The sequence below is a fragment of the Python bivittatus genome, unplaced genomic scaffold (genome assembly GCF_059951505.1).
Source record: "Python bivittatus isolate LINGU-HERP-01145 unplaced genomic scaffold, Pbiv_v1 ctg000180_np1212, whole genome shotgun sequence".
NCBI classification, from domain to species: domain Eukaryota; kingdom Metazoa; phylum Chordata; class Lepidosauria; order Squamata; family Pythonidae; genus Python; species Python bivittatus.
Window position 1 is genome coordinate 6,349,086 of NW_028277047.1, and position 22,126 is coordinate 6,371,211.

Below are 22,126 nucleotides of genomic sequence, written 5' to 3' on the forward strand. Positions count from 1 at the left end.
TCCCACCCACTTTTGGAAATGTGACTTCTGGTATGCTACTCCAAAGACTAGCCCAGGGATGTGTCCATGTAGTTACCAAGAATCAGATCTTATCCCTCAAGGTTGAGAAAGAACAGAAGCGTGAGCACTGGGATGAACATATGCTCTCTTTTATTTTTTTGAATCTGATATATTTCCCATTATCCTCTGCCATTGGGGCAGATGGAAGTTATTTTTCAGTAAATATTTGTAAGATTTGGTTTATACATCTTCCTTGTTTGCTCCCTTTCTTCTTGCTAAAAAAACCCCCACCTCAAAGCCACATTTCAGCCAAATTGAGGTTTCTTACAGGCCCCAAGGAAATGACACCCTTTACATTCCATCACTGATTACTTGTTCTCTGACATCACAGTTGTTGGCATGCTGTAGTAGGCAGGCAACAGATAAGCTGGCCTTGCTCAGCATACTTAAACAGTTCCATTAAAGACCTAGCAGATGCATTTTCTTGAGATTGTCTAAGCTTGGTTTCTGCTAACCTGGGTTCATTTTTGTGCCTTAATGTGTTCTGTGAAACCTAGCCTATTTGGTCATCTTACCATTCAATGTATTTTGGGAACACAGAAAATGATTTATTCTGATAACCAGCTTAAGTGTATTGTGTGAGCCCAGCCATGCAAACGGCCTGGAGTTTAACATCCTGTAAGTAATATTTTAAAAGGAAATGTTGCAAACCCTCTAAATAAAAAGCCTAACCTATTTCTCCTTTTTTCATCCATGTGTCTTTCAGGCCTTTGTATGAAGACCAAGTTCTCAAACAGATACCCAACAAGGGAAAAATAGATACCCTGATGGTGTGCGTGTTGGAGTAGTAAAACCAGGTTGATTTTACATGTAAGTGGAACCTGATATAGCCATATTCAAATCTGAATGAACACAAAAGAGGTATTTTTTTTAGTATTGTTCTTAATTCTGGATGTACTATGTATTTTATATATATTTATAGTTTTAATGTTTTTTGTAAGTCGCCCAGAGTCCCCTATTGTGGGGGAGATGGGCGGGGGAGAAATCCAACAAATAAAAAATAATTCTTGCCCTGATTACTTTTTTCCCATGATCACAACGGTCCAGTGAGAAAAGACAGGGTAAGAATGAGAACAGCTTATTCCAGCATCACATGGTTTCTATCCTAGACATTTCCAAAAAGGGCTGACAGAATTCTATTTGGGCTCAGTTAGCTTTGACTTCAAAATATTTCTGTACCCAGAAAGTGAATGGGAATAGTTGTAGCTTGCTTTCGTACTGAAAATTCGAGGTTTAATCGAGTTATCATGGAAGAGAAGAAAACTGAACGTTGTTTTTTCTTGACTATTGTCATAGAGAGAGGGGACAAAGGAAGTTAATGCAGTTCCTCCTCCTTTTTTCCTGTCTTAGCTCGCTTGCTTAGAGGGGACAGATGAAGAAGCTGCAAGCTAGATGAATTGGCAGCCTCCAGTTGACAGTTTTATTGGGCAGCCTTATCAATTGACCAAGCTGGTTACAGTTAAGATTCTTGGGTTAAAACGTTGGATAGGCAGGAGTCTGAGATATGCTGAGAGGGGAGATCAAACAGTGGAAGGTTAGAGGACAAATTGTGCAGAGTCCTGCTAAAGGACAACAGTTCCTCATCTTTTGGGGCTTTTTTATTTAAATAGAAAATATATTCACAAAGCATATATCCATACCCACCCACCATACTATTCTCTTCCATGGTAAGCAACTTTATGCAGAATGCAGAAAAAAAGAAAAATATAGTAGGCCAAAAAAACTGAAGGTTTAAGATAAGAAAAGGAAACATAGTTAAAACTAATTTACACCAACATTATTCACTGTCCGCTCCATACTTTTTTATTCATACAAACCATCCCTGCTTTCACCAGGTCCATATGCTGCTTCATATAATGCCTTATATTCTTTAAACTTCTCACCTCTCTCTTTTTGAAGCTCTCACCAAATCCATTCAATCACAACTTTCTCAGTGTTCCCCTTCTCCACCCACTGTTCCTTCATATATTTGTTTCACAATTTGATCCTTGTTCATTCTCTCTGTATGGTCAAACCACCTCAGGCTTTTTTACTGGACACTCACTTTTGTATATTTCTTCAATATCTCATTTCCAAGTTTTATTTTTTAAAATGTATGTATCATTACATTTATATCCTGCCTTTATTTTGTACAACTCAATGAGCCTGCCTCCTATTTTCTCCACAGCAACAACCCTGTGAGGTGGGTTGGGCTGAGAGAAAGTGAGCGGCCCAAAGTAACTCAGCTGGGTCTAATGACTAAGGGAGGACTAGAACTCACAGTCTCCCAGTTTCTAGTCCAGCACCTTCATCATCACATTAAACTAGCATTTCCAGTGCATTTAACTTATTTTTATGTTCTCCCCAAGATACCCAATTCTCACTTTCATATAACTAATTGGGCAGAAACACGCTCTTAAACACCATCATTTTTGCTTCTTTCAACTGACATTCATTTCTTGCAAGAAACTATTTACTACCCATTACCTTTCTATCAACATTTGTATAATCTTAACATTTCTTCATTTACCTAGAAGTTCTACCAGATTTGTTTACTTGCTCTGTTTCTTTGCCATTATGTATAACTAGCATTCGTTTGCTCTGTTTGCCTTGTCAAACACAACTACATTAATTTTCAGATCCATATTCTTTGATGCATCATGCAATAGTAATATTCACTGCAATTCTCAGGTTCTCAGCTAACAACAGGACATCATCTGCATATAAAAATACACATACATTCATGTCTTCAACCAACACACCTCAACATCACAACAAATATATTAAACAGTGAAGGAGACATTACACATCCTTGTCTTCCTCCCTGCTCATTATTGAAGTATTTCAACAAGCCTTTCATATTCTCATGCTTGATTTATTTCCATGCTATAAGGCTCTTATTACATTCTGCAAGCAACCTTCAGCTCCTTATTTATGCAAAGGTTCCCTAATTTACGCTGGTGCATTTTATCGTATGCTTTTTCCAAATCAACAAATGTACAATAAACTTCCTCACATTTGCATATTTCTCAATGACCTGCTGAAAAGTAAAAATCTGTTTTTCTCATCAACGAAGCACTGAAAAGAAACAGCATGATAAGGTACCAAAAAAAAGTGGACAGCCACACAGGAGGCACTTAAAAAAAGCAGGGGAAGTATATAAGTATTGGTACTCTCTCCGATATTTGTAATCAGAAAGAGAGATTTTAAACATTCAGTATTCAGGCCCACAACTGTCTAGAAGGACCTACTTGGTAAATACAGCTAAAAGACTGAGATCAAACTTCTCAAAAAATGCTTAACTGATGTTTGCTCTTAGATTTGTTTTCCAACCTGGATGACTGCTGGATCTTTTCTGAGACCTTCATTCTGGTCTGGGATCCAGTTAGCACTGAAAGAGGCATACACCAAGTTCCATGCTGAAGGCTGCCTGCCAAGATCCTGCAGCAACCTGGGTTCTATCTGCCTGTTTGTTTGTAGTGCCAACTGTAATGGGCCACTGGTCTCTGGAAAGGATGGCATTGATGGATGTCCCTCCTTAGCACAGAGCTGCAGACACCAGGGCACCATCCCATAGCTGCATCTTGGCAAAAGCCTGAAGACTCAACGTGGATCATATTGTTAACTTCAGAGTCTGCCTTTTCCCCACCCCTCCAAAATTCGATGTGGCTGCCAGATTTTTGGCACTGCTGGCTTGCAGTAAAATGACATCATAAATATTAGAGGCCAGTATACAGGTACAAACACATATAGATGTGCATATGGGACGTTTGAGCTTAAAGAGCATTTTTGGAAGCAGCCATGAACTAGAATGTCCACTGGGTATCTGGGGATGATGGGAGTTGTGCTTCAACATGTTCGGAAGGTACCAGATTGAAGATCTCTGCATTAAGGAACTGGCGGAGTCCTGATAGTTAGGGAGATAGTGCTAATCTGCACTATATTCCTTCTGGTGAGCTACATAACGTTTGATTTTGCAAAGGACCTGCTTGTAGAGCTACACTTCCAGAAGTCCTAGCCAGCATGGCCAGAGGGATGCTGGGAGTTGCTGTTCAGCAACATTTGGAGAGCCACAGCTTCCTATCCGTTGTACAGAATACTGAGCTAGAAAAGAAGCCGCTCAGAGTCTATTGGAGTGGGCAGCCATAACAAATGTAATGAAATAAATAAAATAAAAGTGCTCATTCATGATTTTCAAAGTTCAGATCTACCCTTTCTCTGCAGCTTGGAGGAAAAAGATGGCAAAGACCACCCTCTTTGGCGGGACTTCTGAATTAGACACATTTTTTTTTCTTTTTGCTACAGTTCATGATATGAGGAATATCATGGGGAATTAATATAACATATAATGTGTGTGTGCTCAGACATGTTGGTTTATAAGCATGGCCAAGGGTTTTATATGCCAGCATATTTGGCAAGCAGCAGTCTAGAGAAGTTGTGCCTTAAAATAAAACAAAGGTATTGCCAACTTGGTATTCAATCTTCTTGCTTATTGAGAAAGTCTGCCCCCCTAATTAATCATTTTGGCTGTTGCACATTCCCTATGCTGTAATAACACTTAAATTTTTATGGTTAAAAAAAAACTAGTTCAAGGGAGCAAAATGAAACTTGGTCATGTGAAGCAACTTTAGGAAAAAAAAGTGCTATAGAGCTTTGCAATGCATCTGCCTTTTTTGGGAAATCTGAAGAGACTATCCAGCTGGAACCAAGGCAGAACAGAAACCCTAGGATGAAGAACTAGGTGGGTGGGGTGGAAGAGGCGACTGCGACACAGCAAGGCCGTCCATCATCTTGAGGAAGACCAGAGAAGCAGGAAACCAGATGGTTGCGGTGCTCCCCTGGGGAAAGCATCACTAGCAGGGCTGGATGTTCCTGTGGTGGAGCCGTGACAAACGAGGCCTGTCTGGAGCAAATGGATGAGAGCATCTCTGGGACAAAAGGGTTGCTCTCCACTGAGCAGAAAATCCAGCAGCCTTGGCTTTTCCTTGGGATGTTTTTGTGCCCTCTTGGTGAGTGGTGTGGTGGCACCTCAATCTTAGTCGTAAGTCAAAGAGAGAACGTAGGTGAGCGTCAGTCAGGGGGTCCCAGATTCAGTTTTCAGGTATGAGGCCAGATGCCTAAAGCCCTGGAGAACTGTTGCCCCTTGATGGGTTGGATATCGTGCCAAGCCATGGTTTGTTAAATTGTGGTATCTTGAATAAGTCAGAGTGGCTAGCTTTGCATGTAACAATAAGCTAGACCTCAGTCTTTTTTTAATGAATAGATTAAATGACAAATTATTTGTTGCTTGGCGGAAGGAGAGAAGCAAATAAGCCTGACTCTGCCCCTTTTCTCCCTGCAGGCAAAGGTTACCTCCTGCTGAAATCACCATGAGCAGCACACTTTCCCCTACCGATTATGACAGCTTGGAAATCCAGCAACAGTACAATGATATCAATAACCGCTGGGAGGTGGCTGATGAAGACTGGGACAATGAAAACAGCTCAGCCCGACTTTTTGAGCGCTCCCGTATCAAGGCTTTGGCAGGTGAGGGTGGGTGGGGCAGGTGTTTCTTCCCTCCAAGACCCAGGACCTCCAGCACCATTTTCACGGCTTGGGAGATGTAAAGGAATGCTTTGGAGCATGTGTAGAGTGTATGACTTTTCTGCCACCAGGATTAATCCCTGGCTTTGTACACTTGGTATTTTAAAAGAAATTGATTTGGAAAAGTTTCAGTGGATGAACGCATGCTTTGCATACCAGAATGGTTCGTTGCATTAAGCAATTTTCTGCAAACTCAGCCAGCTGTGGCTTATTCATTAACCTTGAATCTATTCCTCCATCCAACTTTGCATTATCCATGCTAGGCCCACATGGCTCCCTAAACCATGGCTCTTTTGTTGGAATAGACAATCCTGAGCTTGATGGAGAAATAGATTCAGGGCTAAGCCAAATCATAACTGGCTGAATTAATCTAAAATGCTAAGCCTAAACCAAAACCTCTGTTAGAGCTTAGCATTCCATTTGTGGGTTTGTACAACATACTTAATATGGTTACTGAATTACCCCATTTTCTGGTCTATACTGTACAGTTAACCATAAACTAACCAAACAGGGTGGGTTCATACAACATGTCAAACCACAGAAGGTAGCCCAGGTTGAAACTAAGCAAGTTGAGAATGTTTTGTGAATGCAGCTTGCTAGCTGGTCTCGGTAAACTCAACCTGTGGGACCCACTTGGCTTTCCTGGATCCATCTGCAATTCTGTTTCTCCTGAATCAGATTTACGTGGGGGGGAAAAAGGGCATTAATGGAATTGTTCCAGCTGGCTCCAAGAGTCCAGAGCAACAATTTATCTATTTTATCTTGTTTTCCCCTGCTGCCCTTTGCTCTCAATTTGGGTGAGCTTGCTTATATGTTCATCTGCCTCCCTCATGCCTTTCTATTCTGTTTGGAAAGGAGAGATAATTGTTTACTGCTGTAATGAGTCCAGACAGAAAAGTGTGACGTCTCGAGAGTGGGGGCATTCCTCATATATGATGGCTTTGGGAGGGAGCTAGGAATGGAGATGACGGTATTTGGGCTGTAAGCTCCAGGAGGAGGTTGGGAAATTGGACCTGCTGACTGGGATGGCATTCTCGTGGAAGGTATGAATGGAAAGAGACCTTAGAGGTCATCTAGCCCAACTCCCTGGTTAGTGCAGGAATCCACTAAATCATCCCCAACTAGCCCTTTGAAACATCCAGTGAGGGGTGCCCATTCAGGTGGAAACTTAAACAGGAGATCTCCAGACAGATGCATTTTTGCCGAGTTCACACACCATGCACTAAGCCATCATTTGGTTAGTTTAGTTGTGGCTCAGCATGTTCTGTCGATCCAGACATTGTGGAAGGCAAACTATGCTTATAGCTGAATCTGTTTTGCAGATCCAACCAGTTGTGGCTTATTCAGCTGACTGTGGTTAAGCTATTATTACTGCCTTGGGTGATTCTAGCCATTCATTCCAGCTTTCTGGAAACCTTGATTGAAATGTCTGGCTTGTTATTACCCTTATTATTTTTGTATTTTGGACCCTCACTGTACAGCATTTGGAAGAATGGAAACTAAGAATAAAGTTATCCTTGCCTAAAGAATGTAGAGGTTGAATTTTGAGCCTGAGAGGCAATAGAGGGAGGGAAGAACACGTCAGCAAAGAAAAAAGGGGGAGAATATATATGTAGTTTATTGAATAGCTACACATAGCTGTTGTTTTTGAATGAAGGAAAGGCACTTCGTACATGTACCAAAACACAGCTGCATATGTTGGGGTGAGAATAGGCTCTTTATCCAACACTGTGTTTAATTCAGAGCCCGATAACTCTTGTCCCCAAATTTGGTACAATCTCCCATCCTTTTTTAGCTAAAGGGAGTAAAAATGGGGAATGCTACCTTCCAAAATTTCTGCTGTTCTCATATAAAAGTAAACTCTCCTTCAAATTGAGCTTGACTCCTAGGGGCTTCTTGGATATGTCCAAGAAGTTTTCCCTGAGATTTTTCTGGTGATCTCCCATTCTAGTATCAGTGAGGTCTGATCCTGATTCACTTTTTTGAGATTGGCCATGAAGACCTCTCACTACTGGTTGGAATTCCAGATAAACTCATAGAATTAGAAGCAGGCCTTAGGCATCCAGCTTTCACAAGCTAGAGTTAGAGCAGCCTTTCCCCTACCTGTTGTTGTCATAATACATTGGAATTAGTACCCCCAGAAGTCCTAGAATGCATGGTTTGTTTAATCATGGTTTATGGATAAATACCTTTAAATGCACACCATGGTTTGCAAGCTGCAATGGCTGATTTATGCAACATGCTGTGCTATTTCCTATCATAATTCCATCCCAAGACTTGATCTCCTAATAGTCACCCCTAACCATCATCCCTGCTGCAGCTGGCTGGAGAATGATGGGCATTGCAGTCAAAGGTTGTTCATGCCTCATTCGGGTTGGGTAGAAAGCAGATGGCTATCTCACAGGATTCTTGGGGAGACCCTGTTAGGTCAGCTTGATCTAGATGGTGTAAACTTGCATGTGTGTGAACTTATCATAGGGTAGGGATATTCTTACAAAAGATTTGAGTTATTCTCCAGTCCTTCTCCCCCCATTTGCTGCCCATCCCAAAAATATTAGCAAACACAAGATGGCCAAGACAGAAGCCAAGGACACAGTGGCACAGCCTTGAGACAGCTTCCAAAAGTATGTATTTGTCACGAGCAAACATTGTCTTGAGTAATCTCATCCTCTGAGCCTAAGGAAGCTCACACTGAGCAGCAAGTCCTACTATTGCATCTTACCTCTTCTGCAATGGCTGGATGGCAGGAGAGGATTGCGAGAACTGTCTGGGAAGGGCAGTAAACAGCCACTTAATGACAGTTTAGGATGATAGCCAGCAGGGTGGGGTGTGTGGGCAGGCAGGAAATACTGGAAGCAGGTGTGGAAGGGGTTACCTGGTAGTTTGCATTGGGGAGCAAGTCATCATTGGAAGGACAAAAATGGATCTTTCCTATGTCAATCTGAAAAGCAAGCTGGTGAATCCCACCAAGGCTTTTTTTGCAAGTATAGATGTTCAAAGCAAAACAAAAACAACCCTCACCCCCCCCCCAAAACCCTCCAGTTAATCAAATTATAGATTTGGTACTTTATTAAAAACATGTTCCCCCTTAAGCTTGCAAAATCAGCCTAATCAATTTCAGGGTGATTACACCTGTGAAATGACAGCTATTTCAAACTGAAGGTATAAACATAATTGATTATAATTAGCCATAATTTGCTGAATAAATTGTCATTGGCTAGATTCACATAAGCCAGAATCAAACAAGCCATATGGTAAAGCCAGCGCTGAAATATTATAGGTCAATTTAGCCACCTATTGTGCTTGTGAGCCAAACTTTTGGGCTGGTTTGAAGCCATGTCCTGGGTATACTTACTTAGTGGCAAGGCAAAGATTCTCGCCCATTGTCAGAAGAACCCTCTCTCAGTGCTGATGATGTGAAAACTTAGCTGTGCCATTGAACCTAATGAGCAATACAGAGGAAACCCATGGTTAGATAGCTACCAGATCATCAAAGCCTCTCTTGTTTGCTAAACTTCTGGCCCGAAGATGATTTCTGTGTCATTCAGAAGCTTACCAATAGAGGTGAATATGTGTCTATTGGTACCACAATTCAGAAGCTTACATAGAAAAACTGAACTGGGGTTGGGATTTTCAGCTGTCCTTGTTTGGGTTATTAGGAGAAACAGCTCCTTTCTCTCCCCCAGTTCTGGATTATGCTGGGATGATTTGTCTTCAGAGATCAATGTGGGGAAACGCTCTCTGGGGCAGTCACTTTGTCTATAAAGAGAGGCAAGCTGGAGCTTCATGGTCAGACAAAGGCAGACTTTGGGATGCAAATCTTGCATTGTTTGAACCCTGCTGCTGGGTGAGCTCATCTGTTTATCCCCTCCTCTGCCTTTCTTTTAATGGGTGCCTACAGGGTTAATCCAAAGCAGTGTTTCAGTTTCTTAAAACAGAAGAGCCACTGAAGCATTCTGTACATATTTAAAAACTAAATAATTATTACTCATTCTTAATATTTCAGGACTTGCCTAATAAATAGGTTATTGCAGTATTCAGCATTAATTCTATGCAGTAATAAGTCTGAGAACTAAGCTGTGGACAGTTTATTATGCCCACTTTACAGACAGGAAAAAAATGGCTTTGTTCTTGTAAAATGCTTAATGAGTCAGATCTAATGGATGGATTTATGCAACATTTTAAGCTTGAATTAGCTTTAACTTTAGTGGGTTTTTTTAAAACATGGTTCACTGTGTTGTGCAAATCCAGCCTATTTCATTAGTTTAGGGTTTAGTGTATGATGCAAACTCAGAAAACGGATATTTCAGGAAGCAGGTACATGCCAAAGTAAAACTGAGGAATATGTTAGGTATGCAGGAAAATTGCTCTAGAATCAAATCCTTTTAAATTTGATGCATCCAAAAGGTCTGTCATATTAAAAAGTAACTATACCCCATCCCAAGTCAGGTGTGGTGGGTGGGAGAGGTTTCAGCGTGGTCTCTTTGAGAGTAACCCAGAGCTAAAAAAAAAACTCCTGGCATTTGGTCACCTTTGCTGTCACCAGCTAGTCCTTGATCCCTGGCCTGCAGCTGAGGACAAAACCTAGGCTATTCAGAAAGAGTCTTGGCTAAACCCCAGTGCTGTGCTGAGATTTGCGAGAGTTTCAGACTGTTTAACTGTGTGCATGTTCCTGTGTGTTAGCCAGCTGAGCTTCCCCCTTTCATGTCTGCCCGGGCTGTGCACACACACACCCCCTCTGCCATTTAGAGCAGCCCAACCTGTTTTTATGTAAATTTCTCTGAGCCTCCCTTTTCCCCTCCCTCCCTGGGAGGGGCAAGCAAACTCCCTTTGAAGTGCTCCAGTTGTACCAAGGTGCTGCTGGAGAGCGCTCCTGTTCTTCCTGCTACCTGGGCCCAGCTGCGGTTGGCTTGGCAGCCCTCGGCCGAGAAGTGGGAAGAGGTCAACATCGGTGCTCCCAGCGGGGGAGGTGGAGTCCCTTAGCCCCACGATGTACCAGACTGAGACTGAGACGGATTTGATGGAGGTGATCCAGGGTCCTTCTCCACCCCCTGAACTTTCCCCTGCAGCTTTTATCAACGCTGTGCAGTATGCTAATGTGCTGGAAGGCAGGTTCAAGCAACTTCAAGGTAGGGAACTGGAGATTTGTGGGGCATGGGAAGAATGGGGGCGTGTTGAGGAGGGGGCATAAGTTCCCAGTGTGGATCCTTTCCCCTCTCTGCTTCCCTTAAATCTCCCTTAAATCTTAAGTGGCAGGTTGAGGGAAACCTTAACCCGTAAGGTGCTGCCGGGAATTAGTTCAACCCACATGCTGGATTTGCAAGGGGTGAAGCAAAACTGTGCAGCTTGGATTCTTTTGAGGCCATGTCTGGCCTGGGGTGGATCGGGGTCTGTCCTCCACTTCTGAAAGATAAAAAAGCAATAGGACACTAAGAGATGGACAAGAGCCCAGATATATGGGTGGGAGGGTCACTCATAGCTACTCATCTCTGTTTCCAGGTTTGGTGTGCCTTACATTAACCTTGATTCAGTGAGAAGCAGTGTGGAGGGAATGGTCATCTTGAACCCTCACCTTCACTTCCTCTTCCCGTGCCTGCATTCACACAACTGCTCCTATCTCCCCCCCCCCACATTTTCCCTCATCTAGCATCTTTTAGAAGGGTACATAGGTATAGGGATTGATAAGATATGTGGTCCCAACATGTCCATTTGAGGAAAGCCGACCAGTTTAAAATTTGGCCTCTCGCTTGCCATCCAGTTTCCAGGTTGGTTACTAGTGTTTGCAGAGATGACACTTGAACTGACCTTGAACGTAAATAGGAAAACACAGATATGCTCTAAGAACGGGAAAAGGAGCACTCAGAGCAACCCCAGGAGGAAATACATTTAAAAACTCACCTTTCCTTTGGTGCAGGAAAGTTAGCAAAGTTAGCACCCGCCAAGTATTTCTGAGGAATATATTCTAAGGTCTGCAAAGAACCTTGTGTTACTTTGGTGCTACTCATGCCTTCTCCAAAAAGAGGATGGGGCTGCTGCCTTGGACTGCAGATTGACTTCTGCCAAAGTCAGCAGCGTCTTTTCCCCAGTTAGTTAAGAGGCAGCATAAAGATGGGGCTTTTCAAAGTTTTGACAACCTCCATTCTGTTTCAGGAAAGGGGGCTAGGCAGTATTTTATCTGTTACAGAAGCCCACAAGTGAGCACTGTAAAATAAAATCCCATTTCCCCCACCCCTGGGCTCAAGCTCTGAACTTTCCTCCCATCCAGATACTTTTTATGATGGGGATAGGTGGGGTCTGATAATAGCTGTGGGGTTTATAGCAAGGGAAAAGGTGTTTATGCCTTTGCTGTGTTGTCTGCTGTATCTCAGAGGTTGGGGATTAAACACCAGGCAATTCTGCAGTGGGGTGGGGATGAAGGTGCCTTCGCGGTGGGAGGGAATGGAGAAGAAGGTGCGTTGCTTTGGAGTTTTGCCTGGGTTTTGCAAAAGAGGGTACCAAATCCATGGGCAAATCTTCCATTGCTGGAATGGGGAGCAGAGTTAAATCTGTGGGTCTGTTTGGGGGTGTCAAGACCTACTCCTGGAACAGATAAAGAAAATGCTAACAAATGGATTGCTTCTCAGTATGTACAAAGAGGGTTTGGTTTTGTGGGTGAGAGAGAGAGTTTTATGAGTTTTGCAAATAGAGGTTGGTGCTTTCATACCTAAAATGTTGGCTTCAGTTGGCAGTTACACCTGGGTACAGAGGGGCGCATTTATCCATGCAGTGAGACCAGAAGGCCATTGAACTGCAAAGAGAGCAGTAGCCCTCTGGCAGATATTAATGTACACAAAATAAGAACCAGCGGTTTGCTCCCATTCACAGCCTAATCCCTGATTTCCCCACACTGCTGTCTGGTGGGAAAGGACCCCAGAGTTCTGGCTAAGCTCAAAATGAATAGAATAAAATTTGCTGATCTACTCTAGTTCAGCATTTTCCTGCCTTTTATGTTGGAGTCTGGCTCCCCATTGAGAGCAGCAAGAGAAAGGTGTTTTTGGCCTTGCTTTCTGAGCATTGCTACATCTTCTTTCTGATTTGGTGTCTTTTGTGCCAGAGGGTAAACACGGGGCATGTCCGAGGTTAAATAGGTAGCAACTCAGATGAAATGTAGCCAAGTCATCAGCTTCTGTAATAATTTCACTTAAAGGTCACACTGTATGTCTTGTTACTTACTGGCACGTAACTGTATTTTTAATTTTTTTACTTAGGCTAGAATAAGTACTGTACATGGGATCCTGATCTATAATTGGATCCCTATAATTGGACAAAACCTTAGATTAAAATGGGCTTGGTGTAAAGTTTAGGGGCTTATAGGAACTTGTGTGGTCTGCCATGTTGTGAGAATCAGGACACAACTATTGTTTATTTGATTGGGTGTACCATGCTATGTTAGTTTAGAGATGATCAAACTTCTCCCACCTCCTCTGGTAGTACCCTATGGGGAATTAGAAAAGCAAATCTTAATTCCTGCCAAGGAGGTGTTTCCTTTTATTACTTGTACACATTTGTGTCTGTGCATGTGGTTGGGAGCCAAAGTATCCAGGTGTAGGTGAACAGGGAGTAAGATTTAAGCCTTTTCATCCCACATTGGGTGATCCAAATCATGATCCAACTACCTCTTTCTTTTTATTTTGAAAAAAATATTTTGCCACCCTTCAAAACAAGTTTTTCCAGTATATAGAAAGGCACTACACTGTATAACTGACATAAAGGCTGGATTCACACAACATGTTAAACCTAAATCAGGGCTAACAAAATCCAGTAGCTATCCTCAGCCAGATTCACTGTTTCTAAACAAAGAAACCATCGTCTGGCTTAAGAGGATGGCCTGGTTCCCACAGCAGGATAAAACAAAGACTGAGTTTCCATAACCTGCTGAACCATCCAAACTCTATTGTCGCCTAACCTAGTGTGACATGTGAATCCTGGGGACAAAATTTGCAAGGCAGGTGCTTGTTACAGGCTCAGTGAATTGTTGGTGCAAAGAATTTTTTTTTTTTTTTTGGCAGAATAGGGAGCATTCTGGAAGAGGAGGTAGCTCCTTCAACTCTTGCATTTGAGAGAGAAAAATCACCCTCCGATATGGGTCGTAGATCACCAAAGATATTTAACCTCTTTTTTACAGCTCTGGCATCAGGCCTGCCTCTCTTCCAGACAGCTGGCTAATCTGAGTAATGCTGGGCAGAAGGTCCATTTGGGTTCTCTGTCCAGCAAGGTCCAGGCGGGCACAAGTGACCTTTCCTTTCCCTTCTCTCCAAAGCACTTGGAGATGGAACTGGGCTTCTCCTTTCAACCCAGCTGAGCCCAGCCCAGCCCAGCCCAGCCCTGCCCTGACATGTCCTGGTGACTCAACCTAAAAGGCGAGCTGAACCCTTGGCCCCACCGCGGTTGACTCTTCCTGCACCTTGGATACCCACGATAGGTTGGGGCAGAGGTGCAGCATCTGCTCGAGCTGCAGGGCAAATGCCAGCTGTGCGGAAGGCCATAAAATGCATGCTTTATGCACAACAACAATAAATCCTGAGTGAGTTGACAGGATTGCCTTAGCCCAAGCCTAACGAGGGGGGCTCCTTTTGCAAGGGCGGAGGGATTTTCGCCTAGAATACTATGAGAGGAGAATGCTGCAGAGCATATGCAGAGTGCCAGTTATCCCAGGTTTGGGGAGGGTGCTCAAAAGCCAGGCATTTTGACCCTCACTTCCTTAGCTACTAGTCTTGGATTTGAGAGAGGACTCGGGTGACTTGCTTCTACTACCTGCCATCCAGCTCCACTCTCATGCTATCCTGATGTGCTGGGCACCATTGGAGTTGTAGTCCACCAAATCTGGAGGACAGTTTGCTCCTCTCTGGTAGAATAAGTGTCTTCTCCCTGTTCTTTCTTTTCCCTAAACTGTAATAACACTAAAATTGTATTTAGCAGCTTGGGACACTGCAGGCTCCTTTCTTATGTTTTGCCTTCCTTTTTCAGGGGAACTGTATTCCTGAACTGTAAACCTGCTGGACAGATTTTTAAAATGTATTTATAGAGCCTGCCCATCAATAAAATGATAACAGGCAGGGGAAGGATTTATACCCAGACTGGTAAAATACAGTGAAGTGACTCCCTCTGTTTCTAGTGTTTAGAGATGAGGGCCACTGCTTTAGATAGCCAAAAACTCCTGTCTCTGCACAAGAGGGAGAATCTGGCAGGCTCAGAGAAACTCCATGGCTGCAGAACTATACGTCTACACAACTTCCAGCTGTAGATAAATAATTCCCAGCAGCCTTAGCCAATAGTGAGGGATGCTTGGAGTTGTAGTTCAGCAGCATTTGGAGAGCCTCATATTGTATATCTGCATGGAGATCCCATTCCCCCAAAGCAGCCTATTGTAGAATGAGCATACATAGCACTGGCTGGCTATGAGGAAAAAGAGGACATGTAACCAAATATCCTGAGTTGGAGGATTTCATTCAGCAACCATTTGTTGCCAACTTCACTTGTAAATATTAATATTCAGCCTCTGTATAGCACTTTCACATGTTCAAAGCATATCTTTTGTATTATTGATGTGTCATTATGAGGACAACCATATCCGGCAAGAGAATGATAACTCCCCCTATTGCAGATTGGAGAAGTGGGGGCTGAGGGCAGAGTGACTTGCCCAAAGACATCTTGTAAGTTCATGGGAGTGTAGTGATTTAAACTGGGGATTGTCTTAATTACAGTCCAGATTAAAGTACTGTAGATAAAAGAGGCCTCAGATATACCATCACCTGGGACAATGAGAGTTGGTATTGCCTGGCACCTAACAAATGGGAGAATTTTGTGGCATCTTAAAGGGTAATGCAGAAGGTTTCCTTGATAAGAAATTATAGATTGCATTGGGAACTGAACCATACTGCCCATCAACCAATAAGCGTGATTTAGTTATTTGATGAACTACCTTTTAACCTGTTCATTGATGCTGGTAGATTTGCATATTACCCAGGTGCCAACAGAGAATGCTTTCTGAGAAACTGGAAGGAACACATAAGCAAACAAAGACATATGGTACCCTGTTAATGGGAAAGGCCATTTTTAATATTTGCTTTTCCATTCCCTGGTGCAGTAACCTGCCATGAATGAGCAACTTGGTCAGTGTGCACACTGCTCAATTGCATCCCTTTAGGACTTTCTACCAGTAGAAGTAACTAAACGAACCAAGCAACCTCTAATTGTAGCTTGTTTAGTATTAGGCACAAAAAGGGTGCCTAAGGCTTCTGACTCTCCTTACAAACCAAACTTTGAAGTCATGGTGGGTTTGGCTCTGCCTTGCTGTCAGGAATCTTGATTTGGAGATGACGCTAAATAGACCACAGATGTAGGCAGTGTAACATCCAAGTTCATCATTTACAACAGTGTTTCATAAACGTTTAAGAATTGTTGATTTTTTTAAAAGAAATACTTTCAGGTGGTATGTCTCAACCGTGGCAACTTAAAATGCATGGACTTCAACTTCCAGAATTCCCCAGCCCACATGGCTGGCTGGGAATTCTGGGAGTTGAAGTCCATACATCTTCAAGTGGTCAAGGTTGAGAAACACTGCTTTCAGGGAATTCACTAGCCCAGAAATACTGTCTTCATGATCAAAAAGGGTATTGGCAGATCTCTTCTTGAATGTCATGTTGAAACCACAGGGAAAAAACATCATTAGAAGAACTTGAAAGTGCAAGTGGATTTCCACATTCACTGCAACCAAGATCAAATACTGAAATAGACTGAACATTACATGAATTCTGCAGCTTTCTTTAATAAACCTCCCTCCAGGCTTTGATGAAAGAAGACATTATATGCAAGCTCATGAACCTCATTAAGATCTATAATTGTTGTATAAAATGGAAGGGAAAGTAAACAGTATTATTAAAGTTTGCTTTAGTTCAATTTTAAAAGATGCAGTGATAGAAGTTCTCATTAAAAAAATATATGTTGTTTGGTTGTTGTTTAAGAAGCACAGTTTCCAGACACCATCTAATTTAGAAGTAAGGTACCTGATATCATTTGGGCTTCATATCCTTGTAATGTAAATATGATTGCAACCAAATTTCTTTCTTCTTTTCCTCCTTTTCCTCCTTCTCCTTGATTTTTAAGAACAATGATAAATTACAGTTTTTAACTACAACCAAGTTCCTTTTCAAGAATAATACTAGGTCTTTATATAAACAATGATTGATTGATTAATTGATTGCCTGTTTTTCATTTAGGGGCAAAAGGTAACATTATAGTTCTGGATCAAATCTTTCCAAAAACGGTTTTTCTTGGCTTATAGCATTTTATAACTATCATTTAAGCTTTTCAAAATGAAAACAGTGATTTAAAAAGCCTCGGCATATGAACAGTAAGAGCATAGATGGCAGTCCTGAGTGGTTATGAAGCTATCTTGCAGTATAAAAATTAAGAGATGAACATGTTTATGATTAATGCCATGAATAGAGAATGCAGCCATTTTAATTAAGAAAAAAATCTTTAATTCAAATAAGGGTTGGCAACCTTGCCTTCTCCTGTTACTTTTGAACAGGTGCTGGCTGCATGTCACTGTCTCCTGGTCAATCCCTTTTTTAAAAAAATCCCCCTCCTTTAAATACATTCGAATAAATGAAGCCCCTTCCTTCCTACCCCAATTCAGTGGTGGCTGCCGCTTATGTGAGCTCTCTGGTCTTTTCCCACCTCTTCATCATCTTTGTGTAATTGTACCTCCTCTATGCCCATGCTAAAGGGGAGAGCACAGCGTTCAGCTCTTATTACTCTTGTCACTGCTTGCATGCTTGGAAGGGTGAACAAGCTGTGACAGCAAGGAGGCAAAGCAGTGGGGACAGGGAAACTTGGGGGAAAATAGGATCAACAGTGCACCCTATAGATAGCCATGTGCCAGTCCTTGGCTGGAGGAGGAGGAGTGTTATTTTATGATGTGTTTATAACTAAGCACAGTATTAGTTGCTTGGATTAAAAAAAATCAATGATATTAGAATTACATTCCCAATTCTGCTGTAACAAGAGATCTGAATATAGGGATCATGTTGGCAGATCCAGTTGGATGGATCTTTCTTACCTGTTCATACCTAGAAACCAAGAATTTTGGGTGCAGCAGACTGTAACGGAACCAGAAAGGCATTGGGGATCAGTTCATGCTGCTTGCCTCTCTGGTACTGTCTGACCTCCAGCAGAGAAAAATCTTTTCCAGCACTTGTTTTCTGTTAAATGAATTGAGAAACTGGGAATTGGGGGATCCTCGGGATCCCCTGGTAGTAGGGAGGCCACACTTTGGCTACATTTTATGTTATTTTCCCCCCTTGCGGTCCTGTTTTATTTATGTTTATTGTTTTAATTGTTTTTAACTGGATTTGTAGAACATTTTTAATTGTTGGTTTTGTTGTACGCCACCCAGAGTCATTTTGTGTGAGATGGGTGGCCATATAAATTTGACAAATAAATAAATAAAAATAAATTGAATGTGGGGCCTTCTGTATGAAGAGCAACAGTAAACCACACCACTGAATCAGAGTCAGAGTGGTTAGGTCTGGGGAAATCATTTTTGAAAATATGCCTGGTGGGCAAGGAATAAATTTTTAACATTGTCAAAAATGATCTGTCTCCCCTTGCCCACATGTTGTGCCCCCTTCTAAGCTGAGCTTTCAGTTCCATGCAAGAATATCCACAGAGGAATCAAAAAGTCAGGATTGTGGCTATAACTATGTAATTGAGATTCTGTTCTTTTTTTACATGTGCTGCATATAAAAAAACACTTAATAAAGCTGCAGGTTTTCGATTGCGGCACTGCAGCCTCCATCTTGACTTTTTTGAACCCCCTATGGATGCCTCTGGTTCCATCTCAACAGCTGCATATGCATTTTTTTAAAAAGTGTATTCTTGATGCTTCCTTTGGGGCAAATGAAACTTTTTCAGACCTTCTGGGACATCACAGAAACGTAGCTAATGGCTGTAGACCAAAGATAGGCACCTGTTTAACAGCTGCACAAATGTGACAAGGGCTCAGCCTTCCTTGCTGACAGCACAGAGGTGGCTTTATTTAGAGAAGGGAAGGTTCTCTAAACGGTTGTGGCTTTGAGTCCTTCTCCCTTAGAACGCTTGCTTTCCCTTGCAGATGAACGAGAAGCTGTACAGAAGAAGACATTCACCAAATGGGTCAACTCTCACCTGGCCCGGGTCACATGCCGCATCAGTGATCTGTACAGTGACCTGCGAGATGGGCGGATGCTGTTGCGCCTTCTGGAAGTGCTGTCAGGGGAGCAACTGGTGAGTGACCACCTCCCAGGATGGAAAAAAAACATTGTCTGCATTTGATGCTTTGGTAAATTTAACCAAAAAAAAAAAAAGAACTCCAACATTCCCTTTTCATTTTTTTCTTTTGTGGAGGAGGACACTTTTTATGGATGCCATGTCCCATGCGCTCATCAGTCTGTCTTTAAAGGCATTTAAACCACCAAGCATGGAATCTGTTTGTTTCCATCTGTTCATTTTAATATTGCCTGTTAAGTTTCCTTTTCAAAGAAATCTAGAAGTCCCACTCATTGACTTTCCCATTTAGTTCAGCCATGATCTTCAGCCATCTCCTTCAGCCATCTAAAACCAGGTATCCAATTCAGAAATAATACTTAAATGCAGCTGCTTCTGCAATAAAGTCTCTTTTCAGGCTGAGAGCTGATGTAGGGATTGAGGCTTTCCCATCTTCCAGGCTCTCATAGCATCCTTCCTTCTTATCCTGGCAGCCAGCCAGAAACTTGGTCAAAAGAGCTGCAGCTTTGCTTACCCAATGAAAGTGAAGAAGGCTGCAAGGGGTGGCCAGGACTCCAGGCAAAATTATGAGGAGATTTTCAGCCCTGGGGAGAGAAGTCTGACTCCAAACAGGTAGATGGTGAATTTTGCCTGTCTTAATTCCTCCTTCTCCAAAAATGCTCCAAGTTGTAGGTCTCGGCAGAATGTCAACCATCCTTTCCACCTCTGCCTTTTGATTGTAGACAGTGCAACTTTGCAGGCAGAGATGCATCTGAGCTGAACCCAAAGGGCTAAATATTATGGAACTGTGAGCAGGAATCTAGGATCCAGTGGAGAGAGAAAACCGTTTTAAACAATTGTCTCTGTTCAGTTATGATTCCAGGTCTGGGTCGAGATAAAAATAACTGGAAGACATCTTTTTTCAGCATGGTTCTAGATTCCCTCAAATGTAATGCTGTAGAACCAATGTAGTGTAGTGGTTGAGATGTTGGACTTCAATGAGGGCTACCCAGGTTCAAGTTCCATTCCAAACCCCTGTCCCATCTTCGGAGTGTTGGAAGAAGCTTCTTGGAGCTTTGACTCCTTCCTGAAGGTTTCTCAGTATTAGATGAGAATGAAGCCAACTCCTACCTTGGAGATAGATGAATCTGGTTAATGGGCATTTGCCATTTGAAAATACTTCCAGTATTCTGAGCTGGTGGCTTCTTGCAGACATACATGACAATGAAGGGTGGGGCTTTGAGGATGGGGAGGAGCTTTTCAAAGGGGAGGGACTATCTAGACAGGGCTTATGGAAAGGTCTTCCCTTCCCATTGATCTTATTCTCCTGATAATCCCAGGCTTTAGCGAAACTTACAAGATCTCAAAGTGTGCGTGCACACAAAACCCATGTGATTTCTGACTGTACCATGTAAAGAAATGTGGCATAATTGTTCTTGGCTAAGAAAATAACAGGTGATGGAGCAAGCTGGAAACGGTCAGTGGGAAGCAGCTCTTACCCAGCTATGGTGGGACATCTTCCAGCTCAAAAAGCGCCATGCTTTGTTAGAAATTCTGGGAGTGGCAGTTCCAACGTGCCCAGATGAGGCCGGGCTTAGAAAAGGCTGGGCCATCTGGGTGGTTTTCCTCATCTGTTGCCACGTCTCTCTCATCTTCTCCGATCCAGCCTCAGCCACCACCCACCTAGGTGGGAAAGCCAAACACCTGTTTCCCAGAATCCCATGCTTCGGCTCTCTTTGCAGCCAGGAGGGGAACAGCCTGTTCCAGCCCAAGTGAGGCTGTATTTCCAGTTTCCCTGTTGGCAGGCAGCAACCTACACCCTGCCTGGCAGCTTGGCAGGTGCTTTTGTCGTGGCGGCTGAATTTTTCAGCTGGTGTTGTGGGGGAGGGGAGGAAAGATGCAGAAGCAGGCTAGAAAATGTCAGAGGCCCTGAAGCATATAGAAAATGAAGCAGTCTTCAGTAGGGTCCTCTCTGACCATGTTGGGTCCACTTTCCTTGTTGGTAGGATGATATTCAAAACTGACTCGGCGAAGGCAGCGTATGCCTTTTATTTGTTTGTTTATGGTTTCTGTTGGCATTTATTTCCCATTGTTTGCTGGTGTTTTGCTCATTCTCAGCTGAATCAAAGCCTCTCCCCTGAGATTCAAAGAGCCGTTAAGATCTGGTTTTTTCTCCAGGCATTAGGGTCAGGATGTTAGAGGAGCCCAATATATGTGTGTTTGCATTGTGAGCTTGTTATGCAGTGCCTTATTGGGTCATTTTAAACTAGAGCTTCTGTTTTGCTAATAGGGATTTTATATGGTTTTTCTTTCATGTGAGCTAGTTTGTTAATTGCCTGGAGTTATGTACTTAAGACAGGTGGCCATATAAATATATGTGTTTATTTAGAAAATACATTCTGCTGAAATGATTTGAGTTGTCTTGGAAATATGCTGAAAGGTATCAAATGAAGAAAGGAGATTATTAAAGTGAGAGATGGCAACTCCCAGCACCTTTAAAACAAGAAAAAGTTGGCCTCATTTGATTATAGATCTCTTCAAATGTGGACATCCTTTATGTGGACTAGACACTTAAATTGTTCTGTCTCCTTCCTCCTAGAAAAGATTTGCATGCTATGTACTATATATGAATATTTGTTTTTGCAGACCAGACTCCACCATATATGTACTTGCATCCACCAGGAATGGTGTTTGCTGCAATGTCTACTTATTAGCTGTAGGCTTAAAACTACAAGATGGAACAGTTGCATATTTCTTGGGGCAGGGACTTGTTCTTGGTATTAAATAACTAAAGATAATAGTTATTTGGACATATCTTGGGACAGGTGGATGCATTGGAACACTGAGAGTATTTTATGTGCACACTCACAAAATGGCTGCCATGTACTAGAGTGCAACCCGTCCCCCTTGCAGGAAGCTCCCTTGGTACTTGCCCCTTCCTATCTTTATCTGTTTAGGGGTAGGTGGGAACACTTGTAAACTAAGCATTCAGTTGCAGCCCCCCATCATTTTTATTTTCTAAGAAACTTATGGGAGTTTGGTCCTTTGCTTAGCAGCATGTCAGCTTCCTCTTGTTAAAAATTATTATTTTAATGGAAAAAGCCATGATGGAAGGGAAGCCCAGAGGGAGATATCTGTGAGCACATTGGAGCTTCAGATGCCATCTTGAGAAACTTGGTGATAATGATTACATGTAATGCATCTTTTTCATAAATGC

The 22,126-nt window shown here is 42.4% G+C and overlaps 1 protein-coding gene across 5 annotated transcripts in view; it reads left to right on the forward strand.

The window, feature by feature from the left end:
• SPTBN2 (spectrin beta, non-erythrocytic 2) overlaps positions 1-22,126 on the forward strand; it is a 78,882-nt gene that overhangs the window by 14,418 nt on the left and 42,338 nt on the right. For 3 of the 5 annotated variants that reach the window (XM_088137446.1, XM_088137448.1, XM_088137445.1), the window contains exons 2-4: positions 767-870; positions 5,381-5,565; positions 18,779-18,930. In XM_088137446.1, the coding sequence (XP_087993572.1) occupies positions 869-870; positions 5,381-5,565; positions 18,779-18,930 (339 nt within the window). In that variant the 5' untranslated portion in view covers positions 767-868. Of the gene's footprint in view, positions 1-476; positions 679-766; positions 871-5,380; positions 5,566-10,467; positions 10,752-18,778; positions 18,931-22,126 lie in introns of those variants that run through there. The other 2 variants (XM_088137447.1, XM_088137449.1) reach the window with 2 other exon arrangements.